Consider the following 22,206-nt stretch of genomic DNA (forward strand, 5'->3'; position numbering starts at 1 on the left):
AAATACTTGTAGAAACCCTGTGTATCGTTTTATATTTCTAGCTTCCTCTCATATTCTAATTTCTTCCAGTTTCCTATCAAAGAAAAATACAGTTTGCAAAAGAAGACATTGTTGATCCCAATTGAATTTGTAAGAGACTCATTATGCATGTTACTGAAAAGCACACTGATGAGTTTTATCACGCTTCATGTCATTATGAGCATTTAATTATTTTGCACTTATTCACAGGTCAAAGCCTGATATCAAAATGGAACCCAGTGCAGGCAGGCCTCAGGATTACCAAGTAAGTTACAGAAGATTTACTTACAAGGTCAAAATATTGAACTGGTTGTGACCAGTTGGAAGGTATCTGAATATGAATTTCTTTCACTTAAACCAGATAAAATCGATAATATAAATCCTTCTATCATAAATAAACATTCTATTTTAAAAAAATCCTCAGAATCCAGCCAAATCCAAACTATCCTCTGAGAATATTTGGAATTTGTTCTGAAAAGTATCTGACAAACCATATCTCTGTTCTCATGCAGATTACTAAAAATTTGTATGGTATGTAGTCAGGTCCACTTATTGTCAAATCTGTCAGTCATACCAAAATATCTTTCCTTAATCTATGACATGCACTAAATTGCTTTAATTTGTTGTATAAAGCTCTACTTTCATTGTTCTGGACAAATTCCAACTTTTTCCAGAGGGTAAAGTTGACCTAGGATGTAAGCTCCAGCTAAAAGACCAGTTGTGGTGGAACAAGATAAGTAACTCATCCCTTATACAAAAACCCAATCTAAAACTTGCTTAACAACTTCAGCCTACTACTGAACTGATGGAACTCCTGCAATTACAGTCCAGTAATTCAGGAGGTAGGTGGCCTTTTCATCAAACTTCTGACAACTTGGTTGGGAAATCTATGCCGTCATCATTGTCTTTCTTTAATTTCTCCCTCTAAGGGTTAAGGATTTCACTCTGTCATTTGCCAATCCTGCGCATTTACCAAAGGAGAGAGTGATTTTTAATTTATAGTTTTAGTTGTCTCATAGAATCTCCACAGTGCAGAAGGAGGCCATTCAGCCCATTGAGTCTGCACCAATTCTCTGTCAGTGTATCTTATGCAGGGCCTCTTGGCTGCGTTATCCCCATAACTCCTCATATTTACCATGGCAAATCCATCTAACCATCTTCTGTCTATCCTTTTCTCACTGTCTGCTTACACAGATTTTCACAGCTTTATTTAGTTGTAGATTGAATGTCATTAATCACAACAGACAGTGAATACAGCTGCAATAAAGCAAGATCGGCGTTTTTAGTTCTCTTCATCATTTGGAATAAAACATTTTGATATCCTGAGGCACTGCTTCTGTTAGTCTAGCCAGTAACTGGTACAATTTATCATGCTTAAAGCTGACAGATGCAAATTTGCAGATAGAGGAGGCTGTGGAAGAAAATGTTACTGATAAATGTAAAATATTGCACTTTGGGTAAAATAATCTTCAATGAAAGTATAACATAAAATGTACAATATTGGTGAATTGAGACCTACCAAGTTACTTGGGAATAAAGATTTAGACAATGTAGCAAGGCAATTAAAAAGCAATCATAAAATATTATAAGACATAAAGTGAATGGTGAAATAGTTTTTATTTCTCAAGGTATGAGTATCATCAGCAAGGCAGCATTCATTTCCCCATCTGTAAAAAGATAGGACTTTCTTCTTAAGCCAGCTATCTGTTCAGTGAAATGATTGGACTACATTCGGACGACCCTATGTAGTTCTGTTTGCTTTGCTACAAAGGAGGTGTATAAGCCAAGATGACGAGAAAGAAAGGGAGAAAAATCCCGAATGTTATGTAGGGAAGTGGGATGGTTTGTAAAAAAAAAAATCAATTCCCACAGCCCAGAAGGAGTGTCTTTGAGGAGGAAACTAATCAAATTGCTTAAAATATTAAATAGCCTAGATCAGCTAAATCAATGGTATTGATTTCCAATAGAATAGACCAGTAAACCCAGAGATCCCATAGAAATATGCTAACCCAAAGGAAATTAAAATTAGAAACCATAAAAACCTTTGTGTGTGATTGCAGCCTGGATCTTATTTCATGCAGGATATTAAAGTACAAATCAGTGAGAGGTGCCTGAGGTATGAACTTCATTGTTGTCTGGATATATGTGTTAGACACTCTTGGGGCAGAAACATTTGAGACCATTTAATTGAAAACTTTGTTAGTAAATGGATGTTTCAGTTGGAAACAAAATGGTACTCTAACCCCTCACCCACTTACTTGCCACCCTATCCCTTTAGCAACCAACCTGCCGCCCTATCTTCTCACTCACTTAGCAGCCACCTAACCCCTTCACCCACCTACCCAGCTTTCCCCCTGCCCTCTCATCCATTTAACTTGCACACTAATCTTCCCTACAAAGCTTCTCAAAGTGGCTTGGGGATATCCAGATTTACCAGAACACGGCAACTCGTGCTGTAAAAAGGGGGCATGGTTTGGCTGTCAGCTCCAACCCAGCAGTAAGGCAATCACAGGGAGAGCATTCAAATACAGTTCTCTCCACCAAGTCACAGATACAGACTGCTTAGACAATTAGTCAGTACACAGTCCTTTGTTCAAAATTCCAATCCTATGTTATTAGACCTTCATCCAAAATCTTCTTTGTAATCTCCTAGCTAGAAAACTGGCTGTTCTTTTAACAAGCAAGAAGTCTTGCAGGTTCTCAGAGAGTCATAGATGTTTACAGCATGGAAACGGGCCCTTCAGATCAACTTGTCCATGCTGCCCTTTTTTGTTAAAACTCCTAAACTAACCCTAATTGCCCACATTTGGCCCATATCCCTCTTACCCGTGTAACTATCTAAATGCTTTTTAAAAGACAAAATTGTACCCTCCTCTACTACTATCTCTGGCAGCTTGTTCCTGATACTCCATACCCTCTGTGTGAAAAAATTGCCCCTCTGGACACTTTTGTATCTCTTCCCTCTCACCTTCAACCTATGCCTCGAGTCTTAGATTCCCCTACCTTTGGGAAAAGATATTGACTATTTAAATGACCTGTGCCTTTCATTATTTTACAGACCTCTCCTCAGCCTTTTACACTCCAGAGAAAGAAGTCCCAGTCTATCCAGCCTCTCCTTATTATTCAAACCATCAAGATCTGGGAGGAACCTAGTAAATCTTTTCAGTACTCTTTCTAGTTTAATAATATCCTTTCTATAATAGGGTGACCAGAACTGTACACAGTATTCCAAGTGTGGCCTTGCCAACATCTTGTACAGCTTCAACAAAATGTCCCAACTCCTGTGTTCAATGTTCTGACCAACAAAACCAAGCATGCCCAATGCCTTCTTCACCACTCTGTCCACCTGTGATTCCACTTTCAAGGAGCAATGAACATGTACCCCTAGATTTCTTTGTTCTGTAACTCTCCCCTATGCCCTACCATTAACTGAGTAAAGTCCTGCCCTGGTTCAAGCTACCAAAATGCATCGCCTCACATTTATCTAAATTAAACTCCATCTGCCATTCGTCAGCCAATTGAACAAGATCCCGTTGCAATTGGAGATAACTTTCTTCACTGTCCATTCTGCCAGTATTAGGACAATGTGGTTAAGCATTTGACTAGCATGTGACTTTACTCTAATGCAGAAGTGTTTGGTCGATCCCCCTCTTTACAAAATCTCCTAATTTTCCCTTTCAGTGTGAGTGGAGATTCTGCCCTTTTCCCAGAATCAGGGAAAACCATCTGCATCTTTTCCATTTTCCAGTGGTCCCTCCAGATCTTCTCCCAAAGTTTCAACAGGATTTGACAGTATTTCTCTCCCTTTCTAGAAAAGAAAAGATTAAAAAAAGTTGATGGCCAGTTAGCTCCGATGGTTAGTGCGTGGTGGTAATAATTGCAAGGTCGATGGAATTCACTATTCCCTGCAACATTATAGCTTATCTATTGGGCAGCATGGTGGCACAGTGATTAGCATTGCTGCCTCACAGCACCAGGGACCTGGGTTCAATTCCTGGCTTGGGTCACTGTCTGTGTGGAGTTTACACGTTCTCCCTACATCTGCGTGGGTTTCCTCCAGGTGCTTCGGTGTCCTCCCACACTCCAATCATGTGCGGGTTACATGCATTAGGCACTAAATTGTCCCTTAGTGTCAGGGGGACTAGCTAATGTAAATGCATGGAGGTGTGGGATAGGGTCTGGTTGGCACTGTGGTCAGTGCAGACTCAATGGGCCAAATGGGCTCCTTCTGCTTGTAGGACTTCTATGAGGCGATCAGGAGTCCATCCGAGGAATATGAGCCCCAGTACACTCAGTGGTAACATAAATAAAAACTTCCCTAATCCTGGGTAGAACAAGTTTTACGGCATTGGATACATGTAATAGAGTGCAGAAGAATATTTTACAAATTAGAAAATATTATCTGACAAATGTACAAGATCATTTTGATGTCATTTTAGACAATTATGTTTTCAACCATTACAAGGATAGAATTAATCCTGTATTTGAACAGCAGTTTGCCAAATGATTGCTTGAAGTAACAAAAGGTGCTTGCGCTGATTTTTTTTTTCTACATTTTCTAGGTGAGCATCACAATCATTGAAGCAAGACAACTAGTGGGATTGAACATGGATCCAGTGGTTTGTGTCGAAATTGGAGATGACAAGAAATTTACAAGTATGAAGGAATCAACAAACTGCCCCTACTACAATGAGGTGAAGTATTTATGCACTTGACAGCCCCTTCCTCAGTCATGTATCCTCATAAGTCACTTCATTTAAGCTAATCACTAACTACCAACTCTTGCAGGAGTTTTATTATTTACCTGGGTGACATAGTGGTTAGCGCTGCTCTCTCACAGCACCAGGGAGCCGGGTTTGAATCCTGGCTTTGGTCACTGTCCGCACATTCTCCCCGTGTCAGTGTGGGTTTCTTCCCACAATCTGAAAGACGTGCCATTTAGGTACATTGGCCGTGCTAAATTCTCCCTCAATGTACTCGAACAGGCGCCTGAGTGTGGCAACTAGAGGATTTTCGCAGTAACTTAATCGCAGTGTGAATGTAACACTACTTGTGTCACTAATAAATAAACTTTAAAATTCCCATTCTTGCTGGCAGTGGCAGTGGGGCATGGACAGCTGGAGAATTCCGGCCCTGGGTTCTTACACCAAATCTAAATATTGCGGCATTGACATCATTCATGTTTAACATCCTTTGATGCATTTTAATGCAGGTAAAATGTAAAAGCTAATTGGATAGTTATTAAAGTGTGTGTTTTCCATTTTTCTCTCCAGTACTTCGTCTTTGATTTTCATGTATCTCCGGATGTCATGTTTGATAAAATAGTCAAGCTCTCGGTGAGAACATTTATATATTTGTATTTAATAGTGTTGCTTATTTTCAAAAGAATTTGATTAAAAAAAAGTTGAGATTAAATAATGGAAAGAAGATATTTTTAAAAGTTAGATCTATGAGAACACAGCAGAACAATAAATCCTCAATAAAATGCAAGTGTGGAAACATTTATATAACATAATGCTAGAAGATGTTCTTTCTTGGCTCCAGGTTTCCTCTTCATTATTCCATTTCAAATTTAATTATTGTTACACTCTGAAGTGTAGTACAACAGTTCCCAACATGGCTAGTTAACTAGCAATCCTAGCTCTGTCCTTATGAGGATGTGGTAAGTGGAAGTCAATCTCTTCATCATGGAGAGGTAGAAACAAGCTCTGAGAGAGGTTGGGTGGGGGTGGTGTCAAGGATTGTGGTGGCATCCACAAGCATGGAGAAAATGGTAGAAGATATTAGAGACAAAAGAGAAACAAGAGTGAAAGAGAAGAGTAAAAGTCAATGTGTATTGTTTCCATTTTCTGCATTGTTTCATACAAATAGAAAGAAAAACTGAAATTTGTGTAGGACTTTATAGAAGCACTGGGCATCTCAAAGTTCTTTACAATTAATTAGGTACTTTTGAAGTGTAGTCACTGTTGTAATGCAAGAAATGCAGCAATCACTTTGCAAACAGCAAGCTCTCACAAATAGCAATGTGATAATGATCTTAAAAACTGTTTTTGTGATATTGAATAAGGGATAAAATTTGGCCAGATATCACAGATAAATCATCTTTTCTTTAAAATAATGCAGTGGTATCTTTTACATTGGTGTGAGAGGGCAGAAAAGGGCTTTGATTAGTTGTCTCTTCTGAAAGACAGCACTGCCAACAGTGCAGCACGTTCCCAGTGCTGCATTGAAGTGTCAGCTTTGGTTTTTGAGCTCAAATCCTCAAATAGGGCATGAACCCTGAACATTGTGACTCACAGGTAAGAATACTAACAACCAAGTCATGGCTGACACAAGACAAAAATCATAAAGAGAACTATCAAGAAAATATGGGGAACAATGCAATAAAAATATAATTGATCACTGAATATAAATAAAAGTATAAATCTGAATCAACCTGCCAACCAATCAACACCTTCCTCTGTGACTATTTCAAATTTGGCACTCATGCACTTGTCCTGATAAGTGCAAGACAAGAAGCTTCAGCAACATGTCTCTTTAGCAAAAATAGAATCACATTCTAATAGCACTGACACACAAATTAAAGTTAATTGTTTTTTCTTTTAACTGTCATTGGAAAAATAATGTAAGCTGTGCCCCTTGCTCTTTATGTTATGGGGGGGGGAGTTGTTTAATTCCTGTCAGAACAAAGAAAGTCCATCAAAATGATTTGCCTCTCTTCTATTGCAGGTGATCCATTCTAAAAACCTCCTGCGCAGTGGGACATTGGTTGGCACCTTCAAGCTTGATGTAGGAACTATCTATGCACAACCAGGTAATCACGTGGAATCTGCAGCGCAGAAACTGGCCATCAACCCAACTGGTCTCCATTAGAGTCTATACTTCAAGTTTCACCCACCAACCCCACATATTTCTCTTTCTCTTTTCCCTCATGTATGCCAATTTATTGTTTTATTTTTAAATCACTTCCCACACGATCAATGAATGATCCTGCCAATCAAACCAACGTGGAGAAATGTTTTTATCATGGCCATTTGGCTCATTTTCTACAGAACATCATTAAATTGAAAATGTAATACACAAGATATTCTACTCAATAGTTTATCTGGGAACTGATGACACTTGGAGCAATTTGTGCAAGGCAGCCTGTTTGTCTGACAAACTAATAGGATGACTTTTATGCTACTGATTGCCTTAACATTTTATTTCATGAAACGTTTGAAAAATCAGTGGCTCATTGCAATTTACATTGTGATACTAATTGGCATTTATCCTTTAAGGTGCTCACAACTGAAATCACCAATTTTGTAACTTTCTACACTTTTCTCATCGTTTTAACAGAACATCAATTCTACCACAAATGGGCAATACTTTGCGACCCTGGTGACATCACTGCTGGAGTCAAAGGTTACATAAAGTGTGACATAGCTATTGTTGGAAAGGGAGATAACATCAAGACACCACACAAGTCTAATGAGACCGATGAGGATGACATAGAAGGGTAAGGAATTATAATTTTACTGAAGTATCTGAAAGATTTTCAGTGCCTTTACTCAAGACTGCCTAAAACAGAAAGTCTTTTTTGATGTGTAGTATCTTCTTACTATGATGTTTTCCAGCATACCATATACATGCATACACACAGCAGCATTAATTCCTCCCTAATACTTATCCTGATTGAGAAAATTGAATTCTGCTATGGTCACATAATTTTTGATTTGTTTGTGAAGAAGTTATGCTAGATGGAATATTTATATTTAGACTATGTTATCAAGAATGTAATTATGGGGTAGGGTGGCAGAAGCCTTTATGCGACAGTAATTACTTTGGTATAAGACAAAGCAGAATGCTAAACAATTGCTTCAATTCTTGTTTTAATGCCTTTTAGCAAATGGCATGATGTATGCATTTTTTGTGAACATATTTGAATAGTATTGTTTACAAATGCTTAAATGAAATTTCAGTTTGTCATGATGAAGGTGTTTGCTACACTCCCTTTTAAATTGTTGCTAAATACATGGTGGAACAGGAGTAAATTGTGTTAACGCGCATCTGTGCATCATTCATGATTTTACTGTCATGAAATGGCACATTGTTCTTCTGCCTTCCCAAATATAATTTTTGCAAATACATGTCACTCAACAATCCCCAAAGTCTTACAATCTAATGCTATTTCTAAACACACTGTCCATGGAATGAATTTCCACACGGATTTTCCTAACCTCTCACCATATCTCCAGAAGGGGTTCAGCCCTTACCCTGGAACTTTCAACATTTTTCTGGGTATCTATTGATCTTCTGTTGAAGTTGCACGGGAGAATCACCATGTGATGTTAGTAATTTGAATGTCATTCCAGAAGCAAGACCTTGAAAGTGGAGCCTTGTATTTGATCAATTTACAGGTTTTACAACTAAGTAAAATTACATTCTTCATAACAGCATCAACCTCAGATATTTAGGGGTCTTTATAATTTTCTTGTGTTTTATCAACAGGAACTTATTGCTTCCTGAAGGCGTACCCTCAGAGAGACAGTGGGCCCGGTATTATGTCAAGATCTACAGAGCAGAGGGGCTTCCAAAGATGAATACCAGCATAATGGCTAATATGAAGAAGGCATTCATTGGAGAAAACAAAGATTTAGTTGATCCCTTTGTTCAAGTATCATTTGCAGGACAAAAGGTACCGTGATAAACATTTACAGTCCACGCTATTACTAGCTGTATATATGGCAAATACACATACAGTGCCAGTGTAACTGGATCTTTAATTCTTTACATTGACTATATTCCAGTATTGCCGAATAATTCATTTTATAAACTATTGGAATTGAGGCAAAAATAAGAAACAACAATTCATTTTTCAAATGTAATTTTTAGCCATGGAAGTATCAGAAATCAAGCAAAATGTCTACATTGCTAACAGTTTATCACAAGTATGTTAAATGGCATCCTTGTTAAGTAATTTAACAGCTTGATTAAAGCAGCAGAAAGAGAAAAATTATCTGAACGTGTTCACTAGCAGTTTACAATTATCTCACCGTAACTGTACCACAAGATTGGTGGAATTCTCAGTGAAATGATGATGAAGGTAGTTTAATAGCTTTTCCTTGTGCTGTTTTCTACAAAGTTATTGCGAGATCCCTGACGAAACCCTATTGTATTTATCTGCTATTATTTTCAATTTGGAAGAGCTATCTCGATATGAGTCATTGTATTTTAAAATATGTGATCAAGGTATTTTAAAATTAGAACAGCAGCAAAACAAAATTTGAAATGAAATGATGAGCTTCCAGTCTTCAGTTGTGTCACATGGGGAGATTGTGGGGCACAATTCCCATGAAAAAGGGAAAGAAAATCAAAACGTCCCTCTTCCTCTTTTTGTCAGTTATACAGTGTTTAAGTCCATGCAAAATAGTCGTAGTTCTTTTGATATAAAATCTACTATAAGTAAAGGAGTAAAGGCAAATCTCCAATTCCCAGCTGCATTGAAGCTAAGATGTGCAAGAAAATAGCCAGTCTAACATGAAATCACATTTATAGACTTCTACCAGAGATAGTGGGGGCAATTCTCCCCCAAAAATTCTAAAGGCCTGATTTTACCATCAGGTTGCACCCATTTTTGGGCACAAAACTTTGGTAAAGTTGGGCATGAGGCGAATAGGGTCATCCATGCCTGCCTCCACGTCTGTTCCCCCTTTACCAAGACCTGAAAATAGCCGTGATTGGGACCACACCCAAAGCAGGCACGATGACTATTAAAATGCATTTGCACGTATTTAAATTGACTTAAAGGGCTGCCCACCCAACCTTACCAGCACTTCCCCTTCACCACCACGTTCATTGATCCAGATTTGGCATGAAACAGACATGCGCTACTAAAGTCCTATTCAGGCACTCCCAGCTAGTGAGAAGGTACGTTCCAAGCGTCTGACGGCTGTCTGCTTGAGATCGGTTTGGACTGGAGTGTCCGCTGCCACTCTGTCTGAGATCGGTGAGGGGAAAGTGGGGAGGGGCCCACGATCTATTTGGGTGGTAGAGATGATGGATGAATAAGGGGGTCAGTAATGTTGAGGGGACGCAGCAATGTCTGTGGGATCGAAAGGGAGGCATTATCTGGCCCTGGAGGGACAGCCACATTTTATCAATTTTCCTGCGCATACGCAGTTGGGGTATGGATTGGAACTGCAGGATTTTGGGCATGTCAAGCCCCGCCCATAGGCTTTTACAGTGCGATTCAGAATTGCTGATATTTTTACAGGCAGATTGCTGATGGGGGCAACTGAGAACGGGTCTAAAAGTCGGATCTGAAACACTCCCAGTTTCCACACTGCCCAGCACTTTGAATCAAATGGTAAAATAGGGCCCTAAGTATTGAATTTGCGTAAAAACTGGAGTAAATCATATTTTTCAAGTGGGATTTTCAAAATGAATTTCCCACACTCTGTGCCCTGTGGAGTGCACTAGCGTAAATCATGCTGAAAATTAGGGGGCGGGGCTTATTCTGGCTGAAAAGGGTGGCTGCCTAGCGCTGAGTGGGGCACTGCGCATGCACCGACCTGTACAATGGCCCTGCACTGCTGGTCTCACTGGCCAACCCCGCAATCCCCCCCCCCCACGGCCTGATCGCTTGCCCCATGAACATGCCCGGGCCATACTCGAACCCCCCCCCACTGCCCACAGCCTGCCTCAATTTCCACCCCACCCCCCAGCAGCCCTAATCTCCTAATCCCCTCCCACCCAATCCCCAGACCCAATCGCTGGCATCCCTCCCTCTGTCATTCAGCCTAACTGCAAAGTAGCAGTGGGACGCTACACCCCCACCAATCACATGGAGGCCCCTCCCCCTCCAGTGGGCAGTGCCAAGGTGCCCTCTGGGCATTGGCACTTTGCCCTTTGTGCAATGCCGGGTGATCCAAGGTGGCAATGCCCAGGGGACAACCTCCCGCCCCTTCCCCTCGCGGTGCCTGGCCTTTAGGGAGCCTTGATTGCCCCCCTACACTCTGGCAGAGTCAGGCCGCCAGCTCCCTGGAAGTCCCTGGGGATGTAAGTAGCTGGAGTAAAACACCCCTGGCGGGGCGAGAGGGGAGAGGTGAGCAGAACCGGAGATTTGAGTCTCAGGACCGCTAATACTATTTAAATAGTATTTAAATTACAAGTTGCATAACTTATGTAGCTCCATCGCAAATCTGGCTGCCAGAGACTTGCAGAGGCCTTGGCATCCAGCGGGGAACCCGCAAAATGGCCTCCATACAAATCTCCCGGCCTGCTGTGCTGGACCACTACAAAAGTAGGGCAATGGGTTGTGAGAATTGCCCCGGTATTCTGATGGGTTAAGTTAAATTACAAAATCCATGGAATTATTTGTTTTACAAATGTCACTGGCCACTCTTTGAGTTGTCAACTGGGTCAACTTTTTAAATTAGCACTTACACGTATGTTTTGGATATTCAAAAATTTTAATCAGAATTGTATACATTTTTCCATTAGGGATTTGTAGTGTAGGCTGAAGACAGTATTGTTTTCCATCACGTTCTGCACTAGCCAAAGCCTCAGGCACTGTCCCATGAGTCATTTGCCCACCACACTCAATGAAAATGACTAGATTCTGAAAGGAAAATCACAACTGGGAATAAACTGTCTCAAACAATGAGCATGCCGCCTGCATGTTCCTGAAATTGTGCTGGTATTATAGACCTGCCAAGTGTCACTTAGTAGAAATCTGACTCACTCATTTTGGTACAAAATGTGATTTACAAACTACGTTTGATCGATGTAGTTCTGCAAAATTGTTATGCAAATTCCAGTTAATTATTACTCTGCACATTCAAAGCACTAGTTGCTTTTCCTTTTTAACCCAAATAAGTCAAACTGACCATAACCAGTTTTTTTTCTTCCACTAGGGAAAAAGCAGTGTCCAAAAAAACACATATGAACCAATATGGAATGAACAAATCATATTTACCGAAATGTTTCCGCCCCTCTGCACACGATTTAAAATCCAGATCCGTGATTCAGACAAAGTGAATGAAGTTGCTATAGGAACTCATTTTGTCGACTTGAGAAAGATTTCAAATGATGGAGATAAAGGTGAGCCAGTGACTTTTCTTGATTATCCTACAACTAGATCCAACAACGTATCTCACAGGATCCTTTTAATCTGCTCCCTTAGAATTTATCAACTTCTTACACAACTTTAGACATTCAACACACATCATCAACATATGTGTCCTTTTTTGTAGGGTTTCTGCCCACCTTTGGTCCTTCCTGGGTGAATATGTATGGCTCTACGCGCAACTACACCTTAATGGATGAGCACCAGGATTTAAATGAGGGACTCGGTGAGGGTGTTTCATTTAGAGCCCGATTACTTATAAGCATTGGGATGGAAATCCTGGACACGGCCTCAACAGAGATAATGAACTCCACTGATGTTCAAGTGGAGTCAATACCACAGACATCGGATGTAAGTAGCATCATCTCTGGAAATTAATTGGGGATTTTTTTGTCCTACTTTTTCTCGCTCACAAGATAGACATTAGATTTGTAAATAACACCTTGTCACCTGTAATCCAAAGATGTGCAGATGAGATTGATTGGCCATGCTAAGTTGACCCTAGTTTTTGGATAGGGGGTGGGAAGGAATAGCAGGATAAATATGTGAGGTTATGGCGAGAGGGTGGGATTGTTGTCGGTGCAGGATTGATGGACCAAATGGCCTCCTTCTGTACTGTAGGGGTTCTATGGTTAGGATTGAATGAAGTGTTGCAATCATTGTAACCTGGAAAGTACTGTTCACTAAACAAATTGTACAAATGTTTAATATACGTATATAAATGTGCTCTCTCCTAATTAATTGAGATTCATTCATTTTGAATTAACCAGACTAATGCCTTAATTAAGATATTGTTGGAGGGTTTTTCAGAAATATGCTAAGTATTCTATACTTTACTGCTCACATCCTAACTCACAGCAATTCCCATTATCTATCAGTCCTGTGTTCAATGGTCTATATTAGTTCCTGGTCAAACAATGCCTTCTTTTAAGATTCTCATATTGTTTTCAAATCCCTCCAACCTACCTCTGTAATCTCCTCCAGCCCCATAACCATCTGAGATATCTGAACTCATCTAATCCTGGTACTTGAGCATCCCTGATTTTAATTGATCCATCCTGGGAGCTATGCCATCAGCTGCCTAAACCCTAATATCTAGTAATCCCTCCTTAAACATCTCGAACTCTGCCTCTCCTGAGGTGCAAGGCATTCGGCGTTCCTCAAAACATATGGCCATCTGCCCTCGTATGGCATTAATTAACCTGGTGTCTAATTTCGCTTCATAATGCTCCTGTGAAGATCCTGGCGCATTTTATTATGTTCAAGGCACTGTACTTACATGGTTTTTGTTATTATTCATGCGATTGGTGGAATCCTGTTGAGGTGTTGGGGTCTCGCCTGCTGGTTAAAGGTGAGGGACCTGCACTGTCTCCTTTCCCAAAGGCCCGTCGAACCACAAGCCACTCAGTCGGTGGCAAGGCCAGCAGCACGCAATCCCCTGGAATCAAGATGCCAGGGATCAGAAGTCTTACCTATCGAGAGCTATTGGCAATTCAGATACCAGCAGCTCTTGTGTTTAACAGTGCTACTGGAGGGAGTGTGGCTGCCTCCAGAAGGACAGGCACCAGAATTCCGCAATCCAACTGCCATGATTAATTAATGTGGATGGGATGGTTTCATGGGGTAGGATTCAGGTGGTTGCACCAAATGCAGGGGGGAAGCTCTCAGCAGGAACCTCCACCTCATTCCTGATATCCAGTCCTGCAATCAGACACTAGCCTGCAGTTTACATCCAGGATGCACCCGAAGTAGATATAGGCAAGGGCAAATGTGAAACCCAACCCCACCCATGTTGTTAAAGCGATATTATGCTGACCTGGCCACTTACCAGCCATCCAGTGTGAGATGCACTCTATGAAAAGCTGAACCCAGCCAGGGAGAATGAGAAGAGAATGGGTGCCCAGAAAAGGGTTTTAGCTGCTGTACCTGTCAGATGGGGACAAACGTCTCTATCACTGGGTTAATACCAACAACAGAGGGTTGAAACTCTTTATTTGTCATCATTTGGCCACTTTAAGGCCTCAATAGGCAGTGGGACAGGTAGATCAACCGTGGGCTTTCCCCACAGAACTTAATTCAGGTAGAGGCAGGAAGGTGATGGGGTTCCAGTACACCACCGCCCCACCAAATAACATTCCGTTCCCATCTTCAAGCTCACTGCCAGTGGCAGCAGAGGACTCTGCCAATAGCACCATCAAAACTAATTTCTACCACTGTGCTATTGGACAGGTTAAGGTTGATGGGTGAGCATTAGTCTAGTTGCAAAATAATCTTTTCAGCGTTACTAACTATACTACAAAGATGTCCTCAATGCTTTGCTCGGTGTGTTTTACAATAATCAATCTTAAACTGCCAGGTGAATGGCATAGGTTCCCTCCAAAATGAACACTTGTGTCTGCAACTCTACATCCTTTTACCTGAGGACCAAAGATATGAAGCAATAATTTGTTGCTAAGTTGTACAGGCCAGTAAAAAGCAGTGCTTTGTCAAGCTGTTCAGTCTGGAAATCTGCTGTAAATATCAATGAAATAACCCCAAGGAAACATTGCACCCATTTAATGAAATGAAGCACTGGTAAGTCGCCAGAAACAGACGAACTAAAAAACTTGAAAGTCAGTGATGAAGTGATATTTACATTCCACCATTGTGCACATTTGTTCAGATTTCAGAGAGTATTAGTGTTAGTCTTGTCTGCATTGTCATTTTTGTAGTTATCTTAAGAATCCAAACTAAATATTTTGCATGACAGAATAATTCCTAAATGCTATCAATATGTTTTAATTTTTAATCCCAGATTTCCACAGGAAAAATAGAAGAATTCTTTCTGTTTGGTGCCTTCCTGGAAGCAACAATGCTTGATAGGAGAATTGGAGATAAACCAGTCAATTTTGAAGTTACAATAGGTAAGTGTATAACCCTCAGGGTCACAGAGGAGTGAATAATTGAAGCATTTTCTGTTTCTATACTGTGTTGGAATTATACGACATGAAATTAATGTCTGACACCTGATTTCTGTTGATTCCAGCTTAACAATATTTACTCCCAGCATGTGTATTGAATTCAGAAGTCATAAGTTTACATTAATATTTCATAGTGAATATCAGTTACTTTTTCATAGGTGATACATAATAAGGAGGAATTGTAAGTGCAACAAATCTTTCCTTGTCACCTCTTCCAGAAAAATGCACTTCAAGTTACGTGTGTTCCTCTAATCCTGGTTTCTTGTGCATTCCCGTTATATAATTGCTGCATCATTGTTGGCTATGCTTCAGTTGCCTGGGCTCTAAGCTCTGGAGTACACTTCCTGTACCATTCCAATCTTCTCCTACACTTTCTTCCTTTAGACACTTTTTAAAATCTCTCTTTCTTTTACCAAGCTTTTGGTCATCTCATGTAATACCTCACTGTGGCTCAGTGTCATTTATAATCATTCTGTGAAGTGTCTTGAGATGTTTCAGTACAGTGAATGTGCTCTCGTATATAGAAGTTATTGAAGTTATCATCTTATAGTTTCCTTTTCATCCACTGCAAGGAAACTGAATCATTCTGCTTCACTGTAGGTAACTATGGGAACCAAGTTGATGGAATAAGCAAGCCAGCAGTTCGCAAGAAAAAAGGTGGAGGAGACGCAGATGAGGAGGAATCAGAACTTCTTCAGAACTCAAGTGAAGATGAAGCAGATGATGACGGAGACCTGGTGCCTGTCTCCTGCACTCCACCAATGAAACCCGTTATAACTGACAGGTCTGTGCTCCATAAATAAATACAGCTATCACTGAACCATTCACTCAACTATTCATTCATAGAGGAAATACAAAATAGAGCTGTTACACCTGAGAGCCACTTTTGATTTCTGTCCCTGGCATATTCTGTGCTGAGGGAAAATGAAACTCAGAACATGCACATTTCCAAATAGCAGCTCGCTTGTAATGCTAAAAGAGGGCCAACAGGAGAATTTGCCTTTGTGTTGCGGTTATGCAACAGATATAGCATGGCCACTTTTTCAAATTAATTTCTGATCTTTTAGCACCATGCAGTCCACAGTCAGAGCACAAAGTAACAGCAGTGTCTCATATTGTGCAACTGAGGCAATTTCACAAAATTGATAATATAACTGGCCAACAGAATTATTGGCCCAAACGTGTAATTCCCAGTCATTCAACATTCAATAAGTATTGGCCCATAGCCGCGCAGCGGGCTGGGTGACATCAGCCTTTTGCTGGTCGCAAATCTCCCAAGCACTTTTTTTTTAGTATAATCAGCTCTGCGCCGATTTCCAGCATGCAGCAAATTATCATTTTGAAATTAGAATTTCAATATGATTAGTGGTCCGGGACGGTACTCACCCCCACTGCCAGGAGTGCTGCCCTCCAGTGGGGCTTATGACTGCTCCCCATTAATAGGGAACAGGCATCCTGACCCCACTGGTGGGGACAGAGGCCATTGAGACCCCTCTAGGAGGTCAAAGACAAAGGGCACCCTGGGGCAATCTGGCACTGCCCACTGGGCACCTCAACAATGCCACTGAATACTGGGCAGTGCCAAGGGGACAGGGACAAAGGAAATGGGGCCTAAAGATGTCAGGGCCTATTGGGGCATGAATGGTGAGGGTGGGGGGCGGGGTCCCACTGCCACTCTGTATGGAGCATTGGGAGAGAGAAGAACAATCAAGCTTGGTCATTGGGTTAGGTGGGGGTGGGGAAGAAAGTGTACTCAGGGCTGGCCACCAGGGTGGGGTGGGGTCAAGGGTGGTCGTTTGGTGGGGGAGAGATCAGATTCGCTGGGGGAGATCGAGGCTGGCTAATAATGGCAGGGCGGGGAGATCGAGCTGGCAGGGAGAGATCAGGGTTGGCTGGGGTGTGGGGGGACAACGGTAATTACCCGGGGAGGGCCAATAGGCCAGTGATTGGGAGTGTTCTGAAGGCCAGCTATCAGGGGGATTGCAGGGCAGGACGACAGCGGAAGCAAGTGATCGGGAGATTAGTACTGGTGGTCACAGCGCATGCGCTGATCTCCACTCTGATACATTGGTGCATGTGTAGTGGCCCATTCAGCATTTGGCTGCTGGCCTCTCGGACAGGAAAAGGCCCCAGCCTCTGCTTTTCAGCCTAAATCTCACTAAGGAACTCTGCAGTGCAAAGTGCCGGAGATTAGCTCTCCCAAATAACGGGTGGGAATTATTTCTATTTTGCTGCCCTTTGGGCACTTAGTTTTCTTGTACTTTTTATATTTTTCTGACCAAACTGGATACCTTCACCATGTAGTCCATGTCCTTGCCGACTCATCCAATTTCTCTGTATCCCTCTGCAGACTCTTTGCATCCTTCTTGATGCTTATTTTTCCACTTAATATCATCAGCACAGTGTAGCAGATTAAACTATTTTAATATTTAATGAATCAACGTTGGTGATACACTTAAAGATTAGATTTCCATGAAACAGTAAGAAGTCTCACAACACCAGATTAGTAGCTAAGAGTAGTGGGCAAGAAGAGGATTGGGAGAGGTTTAAATGTCAACAAAGATTGACAAAGAAGTTGATAAAGAAGGGTAGGAGAAACTATGAAGCTGGGCTAGCGCTTAATATAAAAAAGGATAGCAAGAGTTTTTATAAATATATAAAAAGGAAGAGGCTGGCTAGGGTGAACGTTGGACCCTTAGAGGATGAGAGGGGGGGGACTTAGTGGTAGGGGATGGGGATATGGCTGAGGTCTTGAATAACTTTTTTGTTTCGGTCTTCACGGAGGAAGACGTGAATAATTTGCCGGGTGTTAGCGATGGAAAGGTGGTAGGACTGGAGGGTCTTAATGACATTATTGTTACTAGAGAGGCGGTGCTCGGCAGACTGGAGGGACTGATTGTGGACAAGTCCCCAGGACCGGATGGAATGCATCCAAGGGTTCTGAAAGAAATGGCGGAGGTGATAGTGGATGCCTTGGTGGTTATTTTCCAGACGTCGCTGGATTCCGGGGAAGTGCCGGAAGATTGGAAAGTGGCTAATGTTACGCCGTTGTTTAAGAAGGGTGGCAGGCAAAAGGCAGGGAATTATAGGCCGGTTAGTTTAACGTCTGTTGTAGGTAAAATGTTAGAATCCGTCATCAAGGAGGAAATAGCGAGGCATCTTGAGGGGAATTGCTTGATAGAGCAGACGCAGCACGGTTTCGTTAAGGGGAAGTCGTGTCTGACAAATTTATTGGAGTTCTATGAGGATGTGTCTAGGGCAGTGGATAGAGAAGAGCCGGTGGATGTGGTCTGTCTTGATTTTCAGAAGGCATTTGACAAGGTACCTCACAAGAGGTTATTGCAGAAGGTAAGGGGGCATGGAGTTGGGGGTAGGGTGTTAGCGTGGATAGAGGATTGGCTGTCTAATAGGAGGCAGAGAGTGGGGGTTAATGGGTGCTATTCGGATTGGCAGTTGGTGACTAGTGGAGTGCCCCAGGGGTCGGTGCTGGGGCCTCAGCTATTTACCATTTATATAGATGATCTGGAGGAGGGAACCGAGTGTATGGTGTCGAAATTTGTTGATGGCACCAAGATTGGTGGAACGGCAAATTGCGCAGACGGTGTGGAGAGTCTGCAGAAGGATCTAGATAGGCTGGGCGAATGGGCCAGGAAATGGCAAATGGAATTTAATGTTGGCAAGTGCAAGGTGGTCCACTTTGGTAGGAATAATGGTAGGAAGGACTATTACTTACGTGGCGAAAAACTGCAGCAGGCGACAGTGCAGAGGGACCTCGGGGTCCTTGTGCATGAGTCGCAAAAACCCAGCCTGCAGGTGCAGCAGGTGGTCAGGAAGGCGAATGGGATGCTGGCCTTCATAGCGAGGGGGATTGAATATAAAAGTAGGGAGGTCTTGCTGCGGCTGTATAGGGCATTGGTGAGGCCGCAGCTGGAGTACCGTGTGCAGTTTTGGTCGCTGTACTTACGCAAGGATATTTTGGCCTTGGAGGGAGTGCACAGGAGGTTTACTAGGCTGATGCCGGAGTTGAGGGGGTTGAGCTATGAGGAGAGGCTGAATAAACTAGGCTTGTACTCGTTAGAGTTTAGAAGAATGAGGGGAGATCTCATTGAGACGTATAAGATGATGAATGGGATGGATAGGATAGAGGTGGAGAGACTCTTCCCGCTCAGAAAGGACAGTAGGACTAGAGGGCACAGCCTCAAGATAAAAGGGGGGCGGTTTAGAACGGAGTTGAGGAGGAACTTCTTCACTCAAAGGGTGGTGAATCTCTGGAATTCTCTGCCCGTTGAAGTGGTGGAGGCTGCCTCGCTAAATATTTTTAAGACGCGGGTTGATGGGTTTTTGATAAGCGAGGGGATTAAGGGTTATGGGGAGAGGGCGGGAATGTGGAACTGAGCCACGACAGATCAGCCATGATCTTATTGAATGGCGGGGCAGGCTCGAAGGGCTAGATGGCCTACTCCTGCTCCTATTTCTTATGTTCTTATGTTCTTATGTTCTAAAGTTCAACAGGTTTATTTAGTAGCACAAGCTTTTGGAGCGCTGCCCCTTCATTAGATGAGTGGCCCTTCATCACTCCCCTGATGAAGGAGCAGTGCTCTGAAAGCTCATGCTACTAAATAAACCTGTTGGACGTTAACCTGTGTTGTGAGGTTTCTTACTGTGCCAACCCCAGTCCAACACTGGCATCTCCACATCATCAGTCCAGGAAAGAATATTCTGTCTCTTATGGTGCCTCTCAGAGAGTAGCATATAGAAGGTGCAATACTGGAGAGTGTTGTTTTTACCTATGTGCCAGTTATTTTAGTATGAAATAATTTGGCAAGGTATTTGAAACTAAAACTGCCAAAGCACGGTGAATAATATGTAACATTCCAAAAAGAAGTGAAGATTGTCGTAGTTATGTGTAATTGGAGGTATTTTTCAACAACACTCTAGTTGTGTGCGCTTCAGAAGAAATTATTATCCGTTACAGAAAAGGTCTATTGACCTAATATCTTCATTTTCAGAAACTACTTTCACCTGCCATACTTTGAAAAGAAACCTTGTACGTATATCAAAAGTTGGTGGCAAGATCAGAGAAGACGTCTCTATAATGCGAATATCATGGACAAGATTGCAGATAAACTGGTTAGTATTTCAGAACGATTTCTTTCTCTTCAAGATCCATACTTTAAAAAGAGTTTCATGAGTAGCCCAGCAATTGGGTATTGTATGCAATCAATTTCTTAGACAGAGCAAACTAAATGTCCTCCTCCTCTGCCATAAATCTTTCCATGTTTCTTTCAAAAGTGCTGTGTTATTATTCTGTTGATCGAAATATTTCTACAAGATGAAATGTCTCAAAATATTACTGGCAAAAAATTGGACCATGAAGGTGAGGAAGGCATCACATAGACAAAGAATAGACGTGATTAACAAAATGTCGATACTATGCTGTCTTTTGAAATGATCTAATATGTAAAATACTTTACTCAATAACTTTTCACTCAAGTTTTTATTTGAGAAAAGAAAATGTGGTTGATAAAACCAGAGATGAACCATGTGTGAAATAGCTTCACTGTTTTAAAACGTTATTTAAAAGCTCTCCATCCATGAAAACACTAAGATGCCGTAGTTATTTGGAACAGGCTGATTTTGCATTGACGTTCTGAAAAAAAAGGCAATTATAGTCAGTGAAAGCTATTTACTGTAGGGGATTGTGGCAGCACAATGGAGCTAAGGGGTTTGACATGTTGATGCTCCAATGCATGCTATGTGTACCATGCAATGTTAGGACTGTGATTTGAACTCATGATTCCCTCGATGCTCAGTCGTTGATTTCAGCTGTAGCTTCATCAGGTTGTTAGGCTGTCTTCAAACACTCCCTAATGGCCAGAAGAAGAAAAACATTTAAAGGATCTTGGTCTAACATGCCTAATATAAGACATTTAAATAACATGATAAGAAAAGTAAATGAAGTAGGGAAATACTTTTTTAAAAGATTATTTTACAGCAGTAAGTTCCTAGCTATTGGAATTACAACATAGCTTCCAATATTAGTTTAAAATAATTAAATATTTTGAACTAAAATTTTAACAGTTGAATTTATCCTTCCTTTTTAAACTATTATTCAGTAGCTATAGAATGCAGCATCTTTCGTCGACTGAGCAGTAAATAAAATTTGATTCCTTGAATGCTGAAATACTTACGTTGAGATAATAGGTTGGATGGAATTCTCCCAAAATCTTTTAAATGCCAAATTTGTGTAAAAGCTGAAGTAAATCACACTGCTTTTTTCAGCAGGACTTTCAAAATGAATCTCCCACAGTTTTGAGCACTGCAGAGAGCGCTAACCTAAATTACACTGAAAAGCTGGGACCAGAGCCTATTTCCGCTGGAGAGGCCAGCAGCATAGCACTGAGTGGGCCACTGCGCATGCAACAATCTGTCATAGTGGGGATCGGTGCTTGTGCAGTAGTTCCGTACTGCTGGTTTCCCCATCGCTGGCCTCCTGATCACTGGCCAGCCCTGTGACCCCTGTATCAGTGGCTGTGCGATCCCCCATCTCTCAATTGCTGGCCTCCTAGACATGTCTGGACCAGCACCTCCCTACCCCTACAGCCTTGGTCCCGCTCCCCCCCCCTCCCCCACCACCCCCCCACACAGACCCGATCTCCCCACCCTGATGGCCATCCCAATCAGCACTTTCCTTCCTCTGTCACCGCTACCAACTGCAGAGTGGCAGCAGGATCCTCCCCACCCAACTGATCGCCTCCAGATGCCCCTGCCCTCTTGGCACTAGCTGGTGGGCAGTGCTGAGGTGCCCCCTGGGCTTTGCCATTTTGCCCCTTAGGTATTGCCAGGGAGCCAGGCTGGCTATGCCCAGGGGGCAGTTCCCTTACCCCAACCTCCTGGGGGACCTCTATGGGTCAGGCCACCAGCTCCCTGCTGGTGGGGAGCCGTTGTAAAGCCTGCTGGATTGAAACACAGCAAGGGGTGGTGGGGGGAAACTCTAGCAGGTCCACAGACTTCTGTCCTGGGCCTGCTAATCAGATGTAAATGCTCATTTAAATAACTTATTCAGCTCCACACTGATCTGCTTCTGGGGTGAATGGGTTGAATAATGGAGTTGAA

At 42.0% G+C, this 22,206-nt stretch overlaps 1 protein-coding gene across 4 annotated transcripts in view; it reads left to right on the top strand.

Annotated features, from left to right (window-relative positions):
• otofa (otoferlin a) overlaps positions 1-22,206 on the top strand; it is a 335,468-nt gene that overhangs the window by 223,714 nt on the left and 89,548 nt on the right. For all 4 annotated transcript variants that reach the window (XM_080193269.1, XM_080193267.1, XM_080193268.1 and 1 more), the window contains 11 exons: positions 229-283; positions 4,581-4,712; positions 5,292-5,354; positions 6,748-6,832; positions 7,360-7,519; positions 8,512-8,698; positions 11,919-12,105; positions 12,258-12,481; positions 14,925-15,033; positions 15,691-15,874; positions 20,100-20,220. In XM_080193269.1, coding sequence (XP_080049395.1) covers positions 229-283; positions 4,581-4,712; positions 5,292-5,354; positions 6,748-6,832; positions 7,360-7,519; positions 8,512-8,698; positions 11,919-12,105; positions 12,258-12,481; positions 14,925-15,033; positions 15,691-15,874; positions 20,100-20,220 — 1,507 coding nt within the window. The remainder of the gene's footprint in view (positions 1-228; positions 284-4,580; positions 4,713-5,291; positions 5,355-6,747; positions 6,833-7,359; positions 7,520-8,511; positions 8,699-11,918; positions 12,106-12,257; positions 12,482-14,924; positions 15,034-15,690; positions 15,875-20,099; positions 20,221-22,206) is intronic.

Source organism: Carcharhinus amblyrhynchos, chromosome 7, assembly GCF_965287045.1.
Source record: "Carcharhinus amblyrhynchos chromosome 7, sCarAmb.v2.hapA, whole genome shotgun sequence".
Lineage (NCBI taxonomy): Eukaryota > Metazoa > Chordata > Chondrichthyes > Carcharhiniformes > Carcharhinidae > Carcharhinus > Carcharhinus amblyrhynchos.